The sequence below is a fragment of the Myxine glutinosa genome, unplaced genomic scaffold, assembly GCF_964187855.1.
Source record: "Myxine glutinosa unplaced genomic scaffold, kmMyxGlut1.1 SCAFFOLD_776, whole genome shotgun sequence".
Classification (NCBI taxonomy): Eukaryota; Metazoa; Chordata; class Myxini; order Myxiniformes; family Myxinidae; genus Myxine; species Myxine glutinosa.
The window spans coordinates 150,963-172,331 of NW_027616871.1; the positions used below are offsets into that span (position 1 = coordinate 150,963).

The 21,369-nt window shown below is 45.1% G+C and overlaps 1 protein-coding gene across 1 annotated transcript; it reads left to right on the forward strand.

Moving 5' to 3' along the window:
* Positions 1-4,513: 4,513 nt before the first annotated feature.
* On the forward strand, positions 4,514-11,672 carry LOC144888144 (alpha-ketoglutarate-dependent dioxygenase alkB homolog 7, mitochondrial-like). Its single transcript, XM_078768966.1, has 3 exons — positions 4,514-4,910; positions 10,754-10,927; positions 11,518-11,672. Exons 1-3 carry the CDS (start codon positions 4,668-4,670, stop codon positions 11,641-11,643), a joined length of 543 nt encoding a protein of 180 aa, XP_078625092.1. The 5' UTR covers positions 4,514-4,667; the 3' UTR covers positions 11,644-11,672.
* Positions 11,673-21,369: the final 9,697 nt, after the last annotated feature.

Here is a 21,369-nt window from a genome sequence, read left to right on the forward strand (position 1 = left end):
GCATTGGCTAAAGATAAAACTTCTAGAGAAATACGAAGACACCTTGTATTTCACAACACAGGAAAGAAGGGCAGATGTACTCTGTCTCAAAGATGGCACCGACAATATTCTGCGAGTGCATCATGCTAATCTTGACCATGGAGATGAGAAGACTCAGATCATAAAGACGGCACTCAAGTTCATATCCAATGATATTGCCTTGATTGATTTAGGTCCAAAGTCATACCCCACCACACACAGTATGACTGACATCGATAGTCAGCTGACACTTGTTCCTGCAAGCCTTCAGATGTTCTTGAGACCGATTGTCAAGACAGACGAAAGAGTTGCCGTTTGGGGGCAGAATTTTATTAAGGCCTGTCGACCTCGGTCTGGAGTATTGCCACACCAAATGGGGCTTGCCATACAACTTGATCATAGATTTGGTCAAAATGGATGCTCAACAAGTTCCACCGGCTGGGATACACTGAGTCTTACACGGAGACACAAAACTACAAATACTGCTTCCTTAATAGTAGGAGTGGAGATGATGTTCCAGATACTTCTGGCATTCTTGACACCATTGTGGAGGAAACCGATGAACAGATCAATGATGAGGTTGCGGTTGATGCTGCGCTTGAGGATCAATCAGTGATGACAGCCAAAGTGCCAGCCAGTGAAAGTGAATTGTCAAGTAATGATCAGGTGGTCTTTATGGAGGTTGGGGAAACAAACAATACAGTCACTCAGTTTGTTGGAGACAATATAGATTTAAACATTGTCTCTATTCACGGAAACACTCCCTTTCACTCAATGGGTTGGATCGAAGTCACCTCTCCGGCACCACCTTTGCCAGTTCCGGCACCACCTTTGCCAGATCTGGCACCACTTGCGATTTTCAAGTACATTTACCATGGACGAGATACTACATTGGGTGAAATTCGGTACAACATGTTCTCAAGGAAGGCAGCGGCAGGAGTGATCAAACCAGAGACTCTACCTCCAACAGAGGGTGCAGCTGCACAACATTCACTCCGTGCCTACCTGCAGACCCGGGACTGGATCCTTCTACAGAGCATGTCTCTGAACCCCAGTGACTATGGATGGACAATAGGTGTGCATGGGTATGAGCCAGTTCCAACACTGGACCCCACGGCTCCTGAGGAGCTATTGCAGTTCACGAGCTGTAATTTTCATGGAGATTGCAGCAACCGGCGATGCAGCTGCAAGAAGAATGGGGTCACGTGCATCTCGGCCTGTGGAGTCTGTAATGGCATTACATGCAGAAACTGCAGTCATGATGTTGTTGAGTCTCAAGAAGACATAGACAATGAATGTTGAAACTTCTGACATTGTGAATGAGAAATAACTCTTGAGTATTATATATGTATGTGAAATAAAAGCTACTTTGTGTGTAAATGTAAAAGTGAAAATATAAATGTTAACAATCAACTCAGAATCATGAAAAACCCTTATTTGACCCCTCATAAGTTACTTAAGGGCCGATTAAAAAAAATAAAAATTCTCGAAAATAATTTTTCGGTACCCGAATTCAACAACTTTTTTTCTGGGTTTCCCACGGGAGTTGAACTTCAACATTTTAACACATGTTATTACACACCTTTACAAACATATTGGTGAAGAAATTTTTTGGTAACAATTTAGTTAACAGATTTGTGAAATATCTCATAAAATGCCCTTACTCGAAGGCATGAAATATGTAACGATGTTTTTGTTTTTTTGAATTGACCCCCGGTTAATGCCCCAGTGGTTGGGGTTCTTCGGGTCACAGTGGTCAAAGCAGATAAAAAAAATTCTCATATTGGGTCATTCCTGGTGGAATTTTTTTGCTGTCTCTTAAATTTTCTTCAGGTGGGAAGCGTGTGGATTCGAAATGGCGTGGCTTCGAAACTTCACTCGAGTTTCGATTATCATTTAATCAGACTTTGTCTAATGGTGGTAATTGAGTGGTGTAATGGTTAGAATGAGTCTGCTCTGAGTCTGGGAGGTCAGTGGTTGATAACCCCAAACAAATCATACCAAATACTTTTAAAATGGTATGTGCTGCTTCTTTGCTTGAAGCTTAATATTTAAAAAGGACACAGCACGGACAAATAACCATCGGTTGGCAGCCACTGTGCAGGTTGTTTTATTTGGGTTTTTTCGTATACAAGATCGAGGCTCGTGTAAGAGCTAACATTAATCACAAAAAAAAAAACGGACACATAAAATATATTATAAAGGGAGCGGGAGACACGATGAGGAGAGAGAGGGAAGCACACAAGTACAACATTAGAGAACAGGGACATCGGGAGATCTGTGGGAGGGAGAGGGCTTGGAGGGAGGAGGCATGGGAAAGGGGATGGGGGGGGGGAGGTAGAAAACACATGGACACTGCGAGAACTTCCAGGAAAGAAGTTGGTTTGATGGGCTTTTTGGCCTCCTGTGGTTGAAGTTCCTTTTAAGGAAAGCCATTATTATCATTACTGTTAAGTTTCACATGTATTTTGATATTTAATGGACATCATTCACGAACTCATCCGCTCTCTTGTTCCACTTCATTTTTGGGGAAAATGCCAGGGGCATAGAAAAGGCCCCTTTATATGGTACTAGCAGGAGTACCCGGCGTTGCCGGGGGCAGGGGGGTGAGGAGGTGGGGGGAGGGAGGGGTGGGAGGAGGCAGGAGAGGGAGGGGTGAGGAATGGAGTGGAATGGGGAGGGGTGCGAGAGGTGAGGGGAGAGGGAGGGGTAAGATATACCACATGTACATATTTTGGGGGGGGGGGGGAAGGGGAGAGGTTGCTTTGATAGGCCCCTCCGTTTTGGGGGAGGTGGATGAGAAGGAGAAAAAATTCTTGTGAACCGTCTTGTGAACCGTCTTGTTTTTTTGGCCTAAAACACTCACAGACACTCACTGATGAACTTCTGAAAGTTTGACGAAGATCCGTTCAGCCATCTCTGAGAAAAATGGTGACACACAGACAGACAGACAGACAAACGGCTCTCTTTTATAGTAGATGTGCCATGTGGCAAAGTATAGAAAAGAAGGGACGGGAGACAAGACGTGGCTTTCCGTATTTATATATTTTGTTTGGACTTGGACTGTTTTCTACAACATAGCTTGTAGAAAATGTCGAACAATAGAAATTAAGGGGCATTCAAAAAATCTCGTGTGCATGCTGGACTACCCTTGTGTTCTTAGGAGGAACCAAATAATGTGAAAACAGGAATTGCATTTTAAAATATCCTGAACAAACATTATAAGCTAGATATCTGGGATCACAAAGCAATCCCCAAGGGTAAACCTCCCCCGGCTTACCCTTCGCGATTGCCCGCGACGTACCCTTGGCCCATGATACAATTATGGCATATTTCTTTCGGACTGCCATATGACCTTGACCTTCAACATTTAGGGATAGAGTGTAAATTAAGAAAAAGTGTCCACATCTATAGTCTCTCCAAAAAACTCAACATCATGAAAATCAGACGAAAATTATTCAAGTTATGATCAAAAAGGTGTTTTTTTGTTAATTAGGTCACAATCCCTAAAAGGCAGGTCAAGGACATTAATCAAATACCAGGTGCATGACTTCAGTGCAGGTGCACTATTGTGATGGAAGAACAACTTGGAAGGCCACGCGTTCTTTGAGATTCCACGTTGACAAAATTGAGCGATGACAAAAAACACTGGTTTTTTCAAACCGCCATTTGACATTGACCTTTAACCCGGAGGGGAATGATGTTAATTAAGCCTAACTGTGCCTTGCTCTGGGCTAAGGAAGGCAATTTCGTTGAGGTTGAAACAACCTTATTTGATGATGATATGCCTAAAATTGGGTCCTAACCTTAAAATTAGGTCAAGGTCAACTTTTCATATCAACCCACACTTTCTATTCACATTATTGATGCAACAATTATTTCCGAAAGTGCTCATACATTGGCAGAAGTAGGGAGAAAACCCAAATGGTGGTTTAGTACTCCCAGGGGCGCAAGGCCTTGACCTTTAACCCGGAGGGGTATGATGTAAATTAAACGTAAATTATCCTTGCTCTATGTTATCGAGAGACTAGAGAGGACATTTTCGTTCTGATCGGACAAAAATATCGGACAAGTCGAGTTTTGGTGAAAATGTTAAAATGGCCATAATTAGGTCATGACCTTAAATTAGGTCAAGGTCAAAAAAATCGACCCCACGTATTTTCGATTCACATTATTGATGCAAAATTAAATTGCGAAAGTCCCAGCCGGCTCAGAGAGACAGCTTGGAAATTCAGAGTGCAGTTTTCATTCCCTCAATTTCACGTCACCCGTCACCATTTTCCGTGTCAGGTCGAGGACGAATACCGAGGACGATGGACGGACATTCCAGAGGTTCGGGTCCAAATCCGAATTTTAGATGTTTGTTTCACACACTCCAATTTATAATCGCAATTGTAAATCTGTCACCGTGGCGTGAACCTGTAAACCAATCATGCCCAGTTGAACGGTGTATAGGTGTCACGTATATTACAGAAGCTGGATTGCCATTACCCGCGTCATTTTGCTTACTGTACGTACTGTATGTAGAGTAATGCCCATTTGTAATGATAGGCGGCTTGCCTGTTGGTGTTGTGTGCGCTTAACCCAAATGGCAGAGGTGTATCACTTCGGACAATATAACTGTGGAAAGAAAGGTACGAACTAGTACTATGACGTGGACTGTTTGCTCCCAGTTAGGCCGCGTGTCTTGGTTAGCGAAGGCTAAAGTGTCACGACCCACCGCTCCCGGACCCTTCGAGCGCCGCCGCTTTGCCGCGCCTTCCGCGCCGCGACCGCCCGACGGGCTCCGTGTCTGTGAGGAGTTCGTGAGTCTGCGAGAGGAGCAGATTTTACTGGACGAAGTGGAGCCTTCGTTTCGGAAAATGAAGTACCAGTTCGACCACTGGGACGATGTGAGCTTATCTCCCTCTGATTTGTGTTATTTACTCGATTTCTTGCTCCGCTCTGACCTTGAGCATTTCGTTATTGAATAAATGACATTTCCTCGTCACATTCGTAATATTGATTTCTGTTCAATCTGCCACTTGTTTGACCGCCTCACCCTCTGCACTTCAATCTCCGCCCCCTCTATTTTTCTTTGAAACCCCTCCTCTTTAAAACCTTCTCGCTCTGCCTCTGCACTTCAATCTCCGCCCCCTCTATTTTTCTTTGAAACCCCGCCTCTTTAAAACCTTCTCGCTCCGCCCTCTGCACTTCAATCTCCACCCCCACTGTTTTTCTTTGAAACTCCGCCTCTTTAAAACCTTCTCGCTCCGCCCTCTGCACTTCAATCTCCACCCCCTCTGTTTTTCTTTGAAACCCCGCCTCTTTAAAACCTTCTCGCTCTGCCTCTGCACTTCAATCTCCACCCCCACTGTTTTTCTTTGAAACCCCGCCTCTTTAAACCCTCGCTCCGCCCTCTGCACGTCAATCTCCGCCCCCTCTATTTTTCTTTGAAACCCCGCCTCTTTAAAACCTTCTCGCTCCGCCCTCTGCACTTCCATCTCCGTCCCCTCTATTTTTCTTTGAAACCCCGCCTCTTTAAAACCTTCTCGCTCCGCCCTCTGCACATCAATCTCAGTCCCCTCTATTTTTCTTTGAAACCCCGCCTCTTTAAATCTTCTCGCTCCGCCCTCTGTATTTTATCACGCTCCGCCCTCTACGTACAGTACTGCCTTTGACCTTCACAAACTCCACCTTCTGTCAGGTTTCTGATCAGTGCACCCTCTGCATGATCTTGTCATGCTCGACCCCTTGCACAATGTCTGTCTGCTCCCTCTGCCACTGTTTGTACTGCACCATTCGTACTCTTTTCACAGCTGGAAAATGGTCTTTGTTTTCTACACCGCTCTACTTTTATTTCCTGTCTTTGCTACTTGCACCTTTGCCAGGAAATGTTGTTTTGGAACCCATGCATTCATTGTGTTCTTTAACTTCTCAAAGGCTTCCTTTCACAATTTTATTTTGTTGTTTTAAACATGTAAATGAGCGAGCAACATTGGCAATCATTGATAATCCATGTTATATGTCACCTTTCTCCTAATCAAAAATAAAGCATGGAATCAACAATTGCAACAGGGCACACTCACCTCTAAGCTGTGCAGCCTGGATTTGAATCCCGATCCAGCCATAAACTGTCATCCCAGTGTTTCACAGGCAGGTTGAGCCGTCAATGTGTGTCACATTCATCAATGTTCAGCATTTATACACTTATGGTCTTGATTGCAGCCCTTATCTTATTCCTCAGATTTGCAATATCGGTAAGCTTCGTTCGGTACACCAGGTCCTCCACATAACCATATGAAAAAACATCCAGAGGCGTTATGTCCAGCAAACGTGGTGCCCACAGTTTCGGATCGTCGCACCCAATCCATCAATCATTGAAGTGTTCATTGAAGAAATTGTGCACTATAAGACTCCAGTGTGGGGGAGCTCTGTATTGTTGGTAAATGACCTCTTTCCATCAGATCCACCAATTGCGGGAGTACAAGGTTCTCCAACATATTCAGCTAATAATTGTCAGACTTTATAGTGGCTTCAGCAGAGAAGAATGGCCCAATGACTCGGTGATGCATGAGGCCGCACAACACGTTAACTTTTTGGCTGTCATGCTCAAGTTCTCAGACCTCATGTGGAGGCTCAGAGCCCCAAATCATGATATTATGTCTGTTAACTTTCCCAAAACATGGAAGGTTAACTCATTTGAGAAGAGTACGCGTCATGGGAATCCGTCATCTCCGTCTCAGCATTCCAAAATATCCACTGAAAATGTGATTCATCGCATGCAGTCGTCCGGTTTAAGTGAACTTTCCATGTGTACAGCTGCAATCGCGTGTGCAGCACTTCATGTACTGTTGAGCAGTGTAGCTGCAGCTCCATGGTGGCAGTCCTAAAGGACTCATAGAGACTGCGCTCGAACGACTCACAAGTGTGTTCAACATCCTCACCACTCGTGCTTGGCTTTCTTCCATAGATCATCCTGAAGCGTTGTTGAACCCATGTAGATGATTTTGTCTTTATAAACCAGGAAACACATTGCGCTGTTTCTTGTGGGGGCACCATATGCAGCAAATGTCATCTACCGTGTATCAGGAGACTCCTGGAACCAAAAAAAAATGTAAATAAAACTTTGAGGAATATTCTTTCACATGCAGCAAACCACATTGTGATATCCCATTTCATCGTTTTTTTATTATTATGATTTGAATTTGGAATGGTAATTTGTGGAAACCCTGTACTTTGCACCACATTGTGTATAACTCAACTCTGTGCAGGATAGTTCCTCATTGACCATAACTCCCCTCTCCCTCCTCCTACCTTCAAAGTCTCCCACTGCCAATTACGCTGCAGCAGCATCCCTCTCTGCAGATCTTGTGAAAATAAGCAACTGTTCATCATCCTGTAATGTCCTGTAATGCAGGAAAGAAACAATCCTCAATTTGTATCTCCATAACAAGCAGCTGGCAAACCCTACAACAGTTTATTTCTGTGGTTACCCTCTCATCTCTGGAGCTCCTGGGACTCGCCATCAGCTTTCATCTTTATTGGGCAGATCATATCGCCAAGCGAGCCTCCAAAGCCAGGTGCTGCATTGGAAAATACATGAGTTTCCAACCTTCTGCATGCAAGAAAAGTTTACACGAGACAAATAATGTCAGGAGATTCAGAGGCTACTGGAGGATCCCTCACTTTGCTGTCCTCTGAAGTTGGAGGCCTACAATATGAGGGAGGGAGTAGCTGTGCCACCCTCAAGGCTTTTCTGAAGTCTCATGGAATATGCTTCTCCATAGTAGACCACTGCTACTGCTTTCCATCTTGCCACCCTTAAAGCAATGACGTTTAAGGCCCACCTTGTCATCAGCATCTTAGGCCAAAAGTCTGAATGTGAAGGTCAGCTTTTTGTTTACCATGAGCAAGTTAGTGGCGTTGCAGTCTTTATAGAAGGGTCAATATACGACAAAAAACTCACCTAACCCCAGAAAAATTGATAAAGGTTTTTCAATGGATTCTGGTACCATTGGGCATGCTAAATAACATACTAAAAATCTAGTAACATCTGACTTCCGGAAATGGGTCGTTTTCAAGATGGCGTCCAAGATGGCCGCCGGGAGCTTAAAATGGCCATATCTCAATTATTATTCAACCTAGAAAGGTGGTTTTGGTGTCTAACCCTAGGTTTTAGGGCCCAAGGAATCCAATTGAATCAATAAAATTACCATCAGTTAATTATTTATTGACAAGTCCAAGATGGCATCCCAAGGTGACATCCTGATCCACTAAAATGGCTCTGTCGAATAGCAGTCAACCTAGAGAGATTTTTTCAGTGTGTATACCTAGGTTTAAGGCACCCAGGAAATCATCAAAATTACTTAAATAAGCACAAAGTAATCAGGTAATCCAGTAAGCCAGGTTTACCAGCCCATTAGGCATTTGTTGTCTTATACAGTTAGTCGCTATTCATCGTCATCCTCCGACTCCTCTGGAAGAAACTTGGTATGTGGATTGTCACATTCTTCAAGTTGGCACGGTCCACAGGCAGTAGTACATGGTAGTCCATATCTTCTACAAGAGCAGCGGAGTGTCTTGCAGGCAGTGGAGCAGTTACAATGAATGACCTTCAAGAGATTGTCTGGAGCAGCGTTCATTCTTGACATAAGTGGGACAAACTGATTATCCTGCAGGCTCCACCCCCATTTCATGGCATCCATACCCTCTTCTTTTCCCATCCACACCATGATCTGGTAGTACGCTCTACGACAGTGAAGTATGGTAGCAGATTTAGTTGGGGGCAGACGCTCGGGTGTTACAAAAGACGAAGCAGAGACAACCATTCTTGCTGAAGGTGTTATATCGCATTGTTGCAAGGGAATCTTTGCACTTGCCACCAAAGAGGATAGCCATTAATCGGCATCCAAAGTCATCAATCACCTCTGTGGTCTGGTTTGGGATGGTGAATGTGTTGGCACAAGACCGAAGGACAGGCTCTCCTTTTACAAGCTTCTGGAAAGCAGTATTTTTGCCAACACCAAAAATCCGAGAAGTCGTGTCACAACCAGTCATGGCATGGATGAATATCAACTGAGAACACATGTCATGTCCGAGGATTTCTTTTAGACAGTTGATGTCATACACTTTAAAACTGCCATCAGCTTTGGACTTGTCTGATCTGAAATAAAGGCTCTTACTGTCTCCCTGCGCAAGTAAAGGAGTAAGACAAGGAGATCAGTATCTTCTCCAATCAGTGTAGTGGTGTGTAGAAGAGATGCCTCCACTGCAGCCTTTACTATATCTACGTCAGCATCTCCAGGTGCATTGACCACAGTGCAATACCTTTCTCTCAGTTCATCACTTATCATCCCGATCAGTCTCTGTTTATTGATATCTCTTGACAGGACCTCCTCCTTCTTGCCTGAGAACTTTGTCTCAGCAGTGAAGCTGACAATGGGATGAATATTGTGTCCTCTTCTCTGATGCGTGTTGTCTTTAATGGACGGCCCTTCCTCATAGCCATCAAAGACAATGGTCGTAGCTGAACCATAATGCTGGATGGTGAAGTCAGCATATGTATTGGGGAGGGTATGATAGTCAGTCATACCCTCCCCAATATAAAATAGTCTGTCCCTTGCCATAACCTCTCAAGCTTTGTACAAACCTTTGTCTGTAATGATCACTGAATACTGTGGACTGGAGTCACAGGTGGCAGTGGTGTAGACACATTACACTCTTATCTCCAATCTGAAACACACACTTGGTTCATTAGCTGGTGAGTCGGAGGATGACGATGAATAGCGACTAACTGTATAAGACAACAAATGCCTAATGGACTGGTAAACCTGGCTTACTGGATTACCTGATTACTTTGTGCTTATTTAAGTAATTTTGATGATTTCCTGGGTGCCTTAAACCTAGGTATACACACTGAAAATATCTCTCTAGGTTGACTACTATTCGACAGAGCCATTTTAGTGGATCAGGATGTCATCTTGGGATGCCATCTTGGACTTGTCAATAAATAATTAACTGATGGTAATTTTATTGATTCAATTGGATTCCTTGGGCCCTAAAACCCAGGGTTAGACACCAAAAACACCTTTCTAGGTTGAATAATAATTGAGATATGGCCATTTTAAGCTCCCGGCGGCCATCTTGGACGCCATCTTGAAAATGACCCCTTTCCGGAAGTCAGATGTTACTATATTTTTAGTATGTTATTTAGCATGCCCAATGGTACCATAATCCATTGAAAAACCTTTTGTATCAATTTTTTGGGGGTTCAACCATATATTGACCCCTCTATTAGGTCTATTTTCGGCTTGCTCTTGCTGTCCTCACCTGTCTTTCTAACTGTCACACACATTCTATCAGACTTGCCTTGTGACTGTCACCAAGTCTAAACTCGTTGGTCACCTCCATTCACCCCCCACCCCGAGTCACATTTTCTCTCACATATAGAACTTCCCGAATCTGTTGTCTCTTGCCTTTTCTCTCCAGGACCTTCACGTGTGTTGCCTACCTCATGGTGTCCCAATTTTACGACACCGATTGAGAACCTTCCCCCTTTCAACTGAAACTATTCGTACTGTGGTTCATCCTCACTTACATTCTTGTCCCTATTTCCTTCGCCACACTGTCTGTTGACACTTTTGTTCTGCTGTTCCATAAGCTTTGATATCCTTTAAGAAAGTAAAAGCCTGTGGCCAATTTACACTGCCCTGCAACCGATCTGTATAAACTAATTAGGATTTTCTTCTCTTAGGCTATCCATGGCTATCGTGAGATAGAGCGGGAGAAATGGAGTGCTGAGGCTGCCTCCCTGTTGCATAGAGTTTGTGAGACAGCATTTGGAACAGGAAGTGAAGTCAGCCCTCTGATCCACATCCTAGATTTGGATGCTCATGGGTACATCAAACCACATGTCGACAGCATCAAGGTGACATTCATTCATTCACCCATTTCTTCTTTGTAAGTAAATGACTAAAGGGGGGCCCGACAGGATGGTCTCGACCTAGAGGTATGCACACTCACCTCTAAGCTGTCTGGCTTGGGTTTGAATCTCATCCCAGCTGTAAACTGTCATCCTGGTGGGTCACAGGCAGGGCGATTCGTCAGTGTGTGCCGTCCCTCTGACGTTAAATGGGCGTCCCATGTGCTGGCATTATTTGGTGGATGTTAAAGATCTCATGGTGTCCTTCATGAAGAGCAGATGAGCTATCGCCAGCACCATGGCCAAAATTCAATATTCCTGGCCTAACCTTAATTGAACGTCGTCAGGACTGGTTCGTGGAAGATTTGGGACAAGCTTCCCCCGGTCAACCCCACAAGGACGTCGGAATAATTGTGGCCATTAAAGAAGTAGTAGATGACTAATGGATGGAGTGAAAAGGTGCTTCAACAGGTACAAGACCATTCCTGCCTTTTGTATCATCGGCTCTATTACGCTCTGCTTTAGACATAAGGAAGGAATTTTCCGAGTTAATAAGCAATGTTGGTATCAGCTAAGATGCTCTGGTGTCGATGCAGTTCTGTGGGAACACCATCGCTGGCCTCAGCTTGCTGTCCACCTGCGTCATGCGTTTCGTACACGAAGGAACGGCTGAACAAATGGATACGCTGCTCAAACGGCGCTCTCTTTATATCATGCGGTGAGTAAAATGTTTGCAACTTTGTGCAATAGGCCACCAGTAATAGAAAAATCAACCCCTTGCTTTACGGTGATGAGTCTGTGCCAGACTAGACATTTTAAGAGAATCTTCCAGGTCATGGGCCACCCTTCACTCAGCTGCAAATTGTTCAAGGAGCCATCTAGAAAAAAAAAAATCACAACAAAGATCCATCAGAACCAGTTGATGTGCTCCATCAGATCTTTGTATATACTTATACCCCACTCCCCGTTTTGCACATACCCTTTGGGACTTGCTAACCTTGCTACCTTGTCGTTTAGCGAGAGCCTCGCAATCGGGATTGACAGGTCGATCCCAGAATCTTCACTCGTCGATCTTAACATTGAAAAAAAAGTTTGGGAAGGGTCGTGGTTCAGTATGGTGGTTGTATTTGAAACTGCAGTGGCTGTGGGTCGCATACGCAAGCTGCTGGAGAGTTTTTAAAAGAGCTAAATGTGGGTGCACAGGTCAATCAGAAATTATTTGCGTTTAAACGAACTGATTATCCATTAATGATGCAGTTGCTGTACTGCTGCGGTTACCATACAGTTGTCGGTTGCTCATATATATATATATATATATATATATACTTGTGTGTGTGTGTGTGTGTATGTCTCGGTCATAGACCTCAAGGGAAGGAAGAAGAAGAAGAATCAGAGCAAAAATGTTTAATAGAATCGATTATACACACACAGTGTGGAGCGAGGCTAGAGAATGTACCGCCTACACGCAGCGGACAATTCCTCAAGACACTCGCTGAAAAATAAGTGGAAAGGCATTTCATTTATAGCAAAATATTAGACAAGAATCTGCGCTGAAGACATAGCACTACTGGACCATAAGGACAACACCTCCCATTGTCCCGTCCTATAGAAGGTCAAATTTAGACAACAAGATGTAAGCATAATGATAGGCTACGCTTTTTTTGGCTATCTATCTAAACATATCAGACCCGAGCGCAGGCCGAAGTAAATATTCTTATACACTAGGCTAAATGGTAGATGAAGATTGGATACGTCCTTGGTTTAGGAGACATACTAAACACTACGAAGATATATAATTAATTATTCCCTTTGTGAAGGAGGCGTTTGGATGACATGTTTTTCCTGTACGTGGGTCGAGAGCATTTTATCTACTGTTTGGCACATTCATTCAAGGACTAATTTACTAGGCTAAGGATCCACCCTGCACGTTGAGCCTCGAAACCACATTTTGTCCACTCACCTCTGTCTGCAGTTGAGTTCAAATCAGTTTTCAGAAGCACGATATATAATTTCAGATGTTATGATCAATTGAGTCATTTAGTTTAAACCTTAATGGCTGACAGTTCCTTCCTTTGTCTTTACAAGACAACTCCTTGGAAAGACACCATATACCCCAGTGGTCAGCATCCCAATTTAGTCACATGCTTGGCACGACATAGCGTCACGCATGCTCAAGAAAGATATCGGCCCTAACTGGTCGTCTACATTCAACGTATGAATTGTTAGCCATAATTCGCGACGACGGCGCCTGGTTTAAGAGATTGCTGCCGCCCGCCAGATTCCGAATCCACCCTCGCTGCGGCATAGGTGCGACCCAGTTGCCAGCCAGATTATGGGCCCTCTTTATGCAGGCGAGGTCCTCGCGAATCAGGGCAAACAATCGACGTTAAATGCCATCAAGCTTTGTACATGTGATTGCTGGGTGGTGTAAGTGGTGGTGAGGGTGGTTCTTCCGGATATCCCAGATACATGTTTTGCCATCCGCTCCTTACTGCTGGTATAATAGCAATGATTTTTAAAAGAACCTACACTTTCTAAATCACAGGTTAAATCATCCCAACTAAAATCATAATCATTATCAGAATCCCAAGCATCAATAGGTTCATCGTTTTCCCCACATACTCCTTCCTTTTCTGCCAATTCGTTCCATTACTAATGCGAAACTATCTATTCGCCAATCATTCATAATACATAAGAGGCGTTAGCCAGTCCACGCAAGGGAATTTCAACACAAGTATTACAGTCATCACAAACATCGATGCAGGCATCAGCCAGTAGCCAGTTCCCACATGGGATTAACACAAGTATCACAGTCATCATCACAAAATTTAATACAAAATTCTGAAGCGCTGGTCACATCTGCCTTGTTGAAGGACCCATTCAGATCGACGGCCTCTGTGGTCAAGATCATGGTTTTCCAACGGCGGTTTCTTCATCGTCCATCCTGAAAAATACTTTCTTACACACACCATGATCAAATTCCTAGCCCCCCGTCCCACTAATTGGCATTTAGTTACCTTATCTCTCAGATGGTTGGCTTATTCATAGCCGCATTTCCTGTGTCGTGTCTGGAAATTCAAATGCCATATTTACTTTCACTAATTTCCGAAAATACCTTCCTTTTAATCATCTTCCCTACATCTAATAATACATGATTTACCAACCATTTCCCCCCCAGTGCAAGCCAACCCCTTGTATCACCTTCTTATCACAAAACAACAGTCCATAACTAACCACTTTTCTTTATTTCCTGTCTTCTCCATCAACTTTTATAATCTTTTCCCCTCCCTTTCTTAGCAAACCTTGCAAAGTCACTTGTCATTGACAAATGATCCATCTAATTCGACTTTCCTTTATCATCTTCGCACTTTCCATGACCTTCTTCACACTTCCTTTTAAACCTTTTCTTCAGACACAACTCACATGAGTTATGAATACAATTTCCCCTTTCAGGCACGTGTCTAATCACTCACAAAGTGTCCATAAGACAACGTCATCATATTTCACACCTCAGCTCTCGAGACCACCCAGGGGTCCCTTGAGAGATGCATCCTAATGTTAATCAGCTCTCGAGAGCTCAATTTTGAACAGGGGTAAAACCAGCAATACTCAATTCTGCCGTGCAAGAGGCCAGAGCAGTATCACTCCCTCTTCCCTCTGCCCACCCTAACTGGCAGACAGACAATGGCGAGCCATAAGCCCCAAAATGACATTGCACGAACCCTTTCAATATCTGTCTAAACCTACTGCCATTTAACGACGCTTCCCAGATGACGGCTCCCATACACTATTTTGGCACAAAATTGTTGCATCCCACAGATGCCACGATTATTTGAACAAATTCATTTTCCTAATCCACCCTTTCAATTTTCATTTCAATTTAAAGTCAATCCAATGTCCTCTAATACCTCTCTTAGCATCCCATGCACCTGTTGCAGACACCTGTTTTAGCCCCTGGCCCCAGATAACTCTCTGCCGGTAGACCTTAATGGTTTGGTCGCCATATGCATATGTCTCCGTGTTCGCCCATGCCCTCGTGTCCCCCCACTTGAGGCGTGACGCGGCAGGTGCAGTGCTGGCAAAGCGGTATATTAAACTAAGTGTGATTGCCACCCCTAACAGGCGGTGGTGCAGCATCCTCGATCTGTGGTGGTGCGTTTGAGGTGTCTGTGTTTGTGGGTATGGCCAACTTACAATGTGTGGCATGTACCCAGGACGACTTGCCCTCACAAAACACCGCTGTTGGTGTGATCAGAAGAACTTCGTATGGCCCCGTCCATCTTGGTTCGAGCGCAGTCTTACGGGTGAAATGCTTCACCAACACGTAATCTCCTGCCTCGAAGGTGTGGATAGGCTTGCTTGCTGGCTCCGGCAGGGCCTCGCGAACGCGTTCATGTATGCTGCGTGCCACATGGGACAAACCTACGCAAAACTTTAGAAGCATGTCATCCATGATAGGTAATTCAAGGGCTGCCATATCCACTGGCGCCGATACCGGCAAACTCATGGGCCGACCCATTAATATCTCGTGCGGAGAGAGACCAGTGGTGCGCCCTGGAGTGGAGCGCACGCTCATTAACGCTAGCGGAAGGGCCTCCGGCCACTTGAGGCCTGTCTCGTCGCAAATCTTTGCCAACTTACCTTTCAGTGTGCCATTCGTTCGTTCTACAAGTCCCGCCGATTGCGGGCAGTAAACACAGTGGAACGACTGTATCACTCCCAAGGCCTTTAACACGGCTTTAATGACGTCACCTGTGAAGTGCCCGCCCTGATCGGATGACACTTTCTGCGGGACACCGAATCGACATATAAAGTGCCGCAAAAGGCACTTGGCCACCGTTATAGCGTCAGCCCTGACGCATGGGTAGGCCTCCACCCACTTGGTGAACATGTCCACCACTACCAATACATGCTTAAAGGACATACAAGGCGGTAAATTGAAAAAATCGAACTGGATATGACAGAACGGCCCGACGGGAGCCGGGTGACCCACGTTGTGGCGGCGTCTGGGGGGTGCCCCCCTATTATGCCGTTGACATATAGCGCACGAGCGACAGACCATGGTAACCACAGTCGAAAGGCCTGGTGCTGCCCAGGTGGAAGTGACCTGCCTCATCACCCCCCTATGGCACACATGGCCATTTTGATGCGCCATGCGTGCCAACCATGGTAGTTGTCCCTTATTGATACAACTGCGAGTCACACCGGTATCCACCAAGAATTTTAGTGGTTGTCCATTTACATCTAACGTCAAGGTCGGTTCCTCATCTGGGGTCATTGTTATCAATGGACATTCCTTTGGCGGCCCGCATTCGTCCCGTCAATAGGCGTTTCCATATGACGGCCTTTGCTGTCCCTGGGGTCTTCGTGGTCCCCTTGGACAATTTGGACAATCCCGTCTCCAGTGGCCCATTTGTCCACACTCAAAGCATGCCCCTCTCCCTGGGGGTCCCTGTCCTGGACCTCCCTGTTGGTTTTGTTGGTTTAGCCTTCGCCCCCCTTTATAGGGGGGTGGGCACCCTTGCCCTCCCCTCGGCATTTGTTGGACTGGGGCACAAGGCCCGTATGGCATGCCCGAATTGGGGGTAACCCATGGGGTGGAGCCCATATTTGAGGGTCCCCATTGCGGTGCCCATCCTGGCATGGGTGTTTGTGGTGGCCAATAGGCCGGCGGGGGACCTAGCACAGAACATGGTGGAGCAGCCCACTGGGGTTGTTGAAGTTGTTGGGGTTGTTTCCACGTCTGATTCCCTGGCCCACTAGGCCCTTGTAGTTCCCGGGGTATTTGCATCACAGCTGCCTGCAGTGCCAGACCGAGTGTCTCGTTATCGCTTGACTCACTCTCACTGTCACTTCCCATTATTTTTGCCCCCTTTTGTTTCTTCTTGCTCCCCATTGTTCTTGTTTTTTGTTGCTGGGCCAAATTTTCCCTTACTAACATCTGCAACATTTCTTCTTTAATTTCCTTTTTTTCCTCCGAAGAGGAGCCCGGACATTGTTCGAGTTTTGCACATAATTCATTGGTCCCCATTCCTTTCCAACCGAAAAGGACGGCATGCACTTGTTTTTTTAATGCGGGCCGAAGCCCTTCTACTAGGTAATTGTTCACCAGGGGAGCGGGTAGGTCCTCGACTTGGATTAATCCTAACCCGCCCCATCGAGCTATTGCTTTTTCTATTCTCTCTCGGTAATCGCCGATAGTCTCTCCTGCTTTCTGTTTTATGTTCCCAATTCTTCCCCAATCTGGCCCTCCAGGTGGTGCGAGCGCATTGCCAATGTTGGTCAGGAGAAAATTTTTCAAAATGTCCCAATCGTTTCCGGTCATGGGTGGCACCCGAGCCATGGGGTCATCTATTGGCCATAATGAAAGGGTTTTAGCCTTTGCCCATACCTTTGGTGGCAATATAGATGCTCCCAAATGACAAATATCTCTCCAATCTGGGGCATCCTCTGTAATCCAGTGACGGAGCAATATTACTATATCCAAAGGTTGGTCGATCAACATTTCCTGAACCCTCTTTTGCATGGCCGTTAAATCAGATTCTTTCCAAGGCACACGTTGCCTTACTGCCACGCCGTTTGCGTCTATTCCCACGCATCGCATGGGGAACACTCCCTTTGTTTCTATCGCACGTTGCACTGGTGCCTGATACTCCACTAGTGAAGGGTAAACTTTCTGACCTGGACCTATCGGGGGTGGAAACCCCGGGGTGTCTGTGCTGCTATCTCCATCGTCCTCGACTTGAGGGGATGATGGTTGTGGGGTCTTATGAACTCTAGGGGGTCTCCCATTTGTTTCCCTTATAGCGCCCTGGTGTCGGGAACGTGCCTTAGATCCTGGGACTGGACCATGGGGGGAATAGGAAACAGGGATTTCATCTTCCTCATCCTGTTCCTTCTCATCGGAATTAATCCGGGCTACCATTAGCCTCTGACTTGTCTGCGCTGCGAGCGCCTTCATCTGTTTACCCTGCTTTTTTGGACCCTGTTTGCGCTCATCCTGGTATTTGCTCAACTCTCCTCGCAAACTCGCTTGTTTGGAGGCTGCCTGTCTCTTCACGGCCTCCACCTTCCACCAACTATAGACCTTCCATGAATCAGGTGGGAGTCTCTTCTTCTTCTTCTCTAGGGCATTTAAAGCCCCATATAATACATCTAACCTGTCTATTGCAAATGACCCTTCCTCTGGCCAAGGCATATTCAAACTCTTGGTCAATACAGCCCATGTCTTGCTCGGTTGTAAAGCAGCATACCCATAATCTCTTTTCATATAAAACGCTGGAGTGTTCTTCAAAGGCTCTCCCTCCTTTCCTTTCCTATTACCCATTTTTCCTACCTTCTTGGGTTAATCCCTCCTGGTAGTCCTAAGATCGGGTCGCCCCCCGATCCCTAACCTTAAACGCAGTTCTCACGCCGGAGTAACTTAACACCTATTATCTATCTCCCACATATGGGTCTACCTGCTTCCCACTCAGGAAGCTTACCTGAGGGATATCCCTCCCTATCTCGCGCGCCCTGTATAATCGATTCGTTACCCACTGTTGCTCTGGGTTAAACTAAATATGGTTCGGAATGCAAGCCAGGTGGTACAGCCGACAGAGGTCCATACGTCCAAAGCAAGGCGGGAGGCTTCAATTTCGATGTGCAAAAAATTGCTTACCCGAATTAGGTGCCGGCAGGCCTCCCTCCCGACCTGGAACGTGAAGATCCACCTCGTCTGCACACTTGGATGATCCCACTCCTGACACCAAAATTCTCGGTCATAGACCTCAAGGGAAGGAAGAAGAAGAAGAATCAGAGCAAAAATGTTTAATAGAATCGATTATACACACACAGTGTGGAGCGAGGCTAGAGAATGTACCGCCTACACGCAGCGGACAATTCCTCAAGACACTCGCTGAAAAATAAGTGGAAAGGCATTTCATTTATAGCAAAATATTAGACAAGAATCTGCGCTGAAGACATAGCACTACTGGACCATAAGGACAACACCTCCCATTGTCCCGTCCTATAGAAGGTCAAATTTAGACAACAAGATGTAAGCATAATGATAGGCTACGCTTTTTTTGGCTATCTATCTAAACATATCAGACCCGAGCGCAGGCCGAAGTAAATATTCTTATACACTAGGCTAAATGGTAGATGAAGATTGGATACGTCCTTGGTTTAGGAGACATACTAAACACTACGAAGATATATAATTAATTATTCCCTTTGTGAAGGAGGCGTTTGGATGACATGTTTTTCCTGTACGTGGGTCGAGAGCATTTTATCTACTGTTTGGCACATTCATTCAAGGACTAATTTACTAGGCTAAGGATCCACCCTGCACGTTGAGCCTCGAAACCACATTTTGTCCACTCACCTCTGTCTGCAGTTGAGTTCAAATCAGTTTTCAGAAGCACGATATATAATTTCAGATGTTATGATCAATTGAGTCATTTAGTTTAAATCACTCGTGCTCGTGTCGTGTTGATGTGCTCCATCAGATCTTTGTATATACTTATACCCCACTCCCCGTTTTGCACATACCCTTTGGGACTTGCTAACCTTGCTACCTTGTCGTTTAGCGAGAGCCTCGCAATCGGGATTGACAGGTCGATCCCAGAATCTTCACTCGTCGATCTTAACATTGAAAAAAAAGTTTGGGAAGGGTCGTGGTTCAGTATGGTGGTTGTATTTGAAACTGCAGTGGCTGTGGGTCGCATACGCAAGCTGCTGGAGAGTTTTTAAAAGAGCTAAATGTGGGTGCACAGGTCAATCAGAAATTATTTGCGTTTAAACGAACTGATTATCCATTAATGATGCAGTTGCTGTACTGCTGCGGTTACCATACAGTTGTCGGTTGCTCATATATATATATATATATATATATACTTGTGTGTGTGTGTGTGTGTATGTCTCGGTCATAGACCTCAAGGGAAGGAAGAAGAAGAAGAATCAGAGCAAAAATGTTTAATAGAATCGATTATACACACACAGTGTGGAGCGAGGCTAGAGAATGTACCGCCTACACGCAGCGGACAATTCCTCAAGACACTCGCTGAAAAATAAGTGGAAAGGCATTTCATTTATAGCAAAATATTAGACAAGAATCTGCGCTGAAGACATAGCACTACTGGACCATAAGGACAACACCTCCCATTGTCCAGTCCTATAGAAGGTCAAATTTGGACAACAAGATGTAAGCATAATGATAGGCTACGCTTTTTTTGGCTATCTATCTAAACATATCAGACCCGAGCGCAGGCCGAAGTAAATATTCTTATACACTAGGCTAAATGGTAGATGAAGATTGGATACGTCCTTGGTTTAGGAGACATACTAAACACTACGAAGATATATAATTAATTATTCCCTTTGTGAAGGAGGCGTTTGGATGACATGTTTTTCCTGTACGTGGGTCGAGAGCATTTTATCTACTGTTTGGCACATTCATTCAAGGACTAATTTACTAGGCTAAGGATCCACCCTGCACGTTGAGCCTCGAAACCACATTTTGTCCACTCACCTCTGTCTGCAGTTGAGTTCAAATCAGTTTTCAGAAGCACGATATATAATTTCAGATGTTATGATCAATTGAGTCATTTAGTTTAAACCTTAATGGCTGACAGTTCCTTCCTTTGTCTTTACAAGACAACTCCTTGGAAAGACACCGTATACCCCAGTGGTCAGCATCCCAATTTAGTCACATGCTTGGCACGACATAGCGTCACGCATGCTCAAGAAAGATATCGGCCCTAACTGGTCGTCTACATTCAACGTATGAATTGTTAGCCATAATTCGCGACGACGGCGCCTGGTTTAAGAGATTGCTGCCGCCCGCCAGATTCCGAATCCACCCTCGCTGCGGCATAGGTGCGACCCAGTTGCCAGCCAGATTATGGGCCCTCTTTATGCAGGCGAGGTCCTCGCGAATCAGGGCAAACAATCGACGTTAAATGCCATCAAGCTTTGTACATGTGATTGCTGGGTGGTGTAAGTGGTGGTGAGGGTGGTTCTTCCGGATATCCCAGATACATGTTTTGCCATCCGCTCCTTACTGCTGGTATAATAGCAATGATTTTTAAAAGAACCTACACTTTCTAAATCACAGGTTAAATCATCCCAACTAAAATCATAATCATTATCAGAATCCCAAGCATCAATAGGTTCATCGTTTTCCCCACATACTCCTTCCTTTTCTGCCAATTCGTTCCATTACTAATGCGAAACTATCTATTCGCCAATCATTCATAATACATAAGAGGCGTTAGCCAGTCCACGCAAGGGAATTTCAACACAAGTATTACAGTCATCACAAACATCGATGCAGGCATCAGCCAGTAGCCAGTTCCCACATGGGATTAACACAAGTATCACAGTCATCATCACAAAATTTAATACAAAATTCTGAAGCGCTGGTCACATCTGCCTTGTTGAAGGACCCATTCAGATCGACGGCCTCT

Coding starts and splice junctions, on each gene's coding strand:
- LOC144888144 (XM_078768966.1), top strand. CDS start 4,668: ATGACGTGGACTGTTTGCTCCCAGTTAGGCCGCGTGTCTTGGTTAGCG. Junction 4,911..10,753: donor AGTTCGACCACTGGGACGAT/GTGAGCTTATCT, acceptor TTCTTCTCTTAG/GCTATCCATGGCTATCGTGA. Junction 10,928..11,517: donor CACATGTCGACAGCATCAAG/GTGACATTCATT, acceptor GTGTCGATGCAG/TTCTGTGGGAACACCATCGC.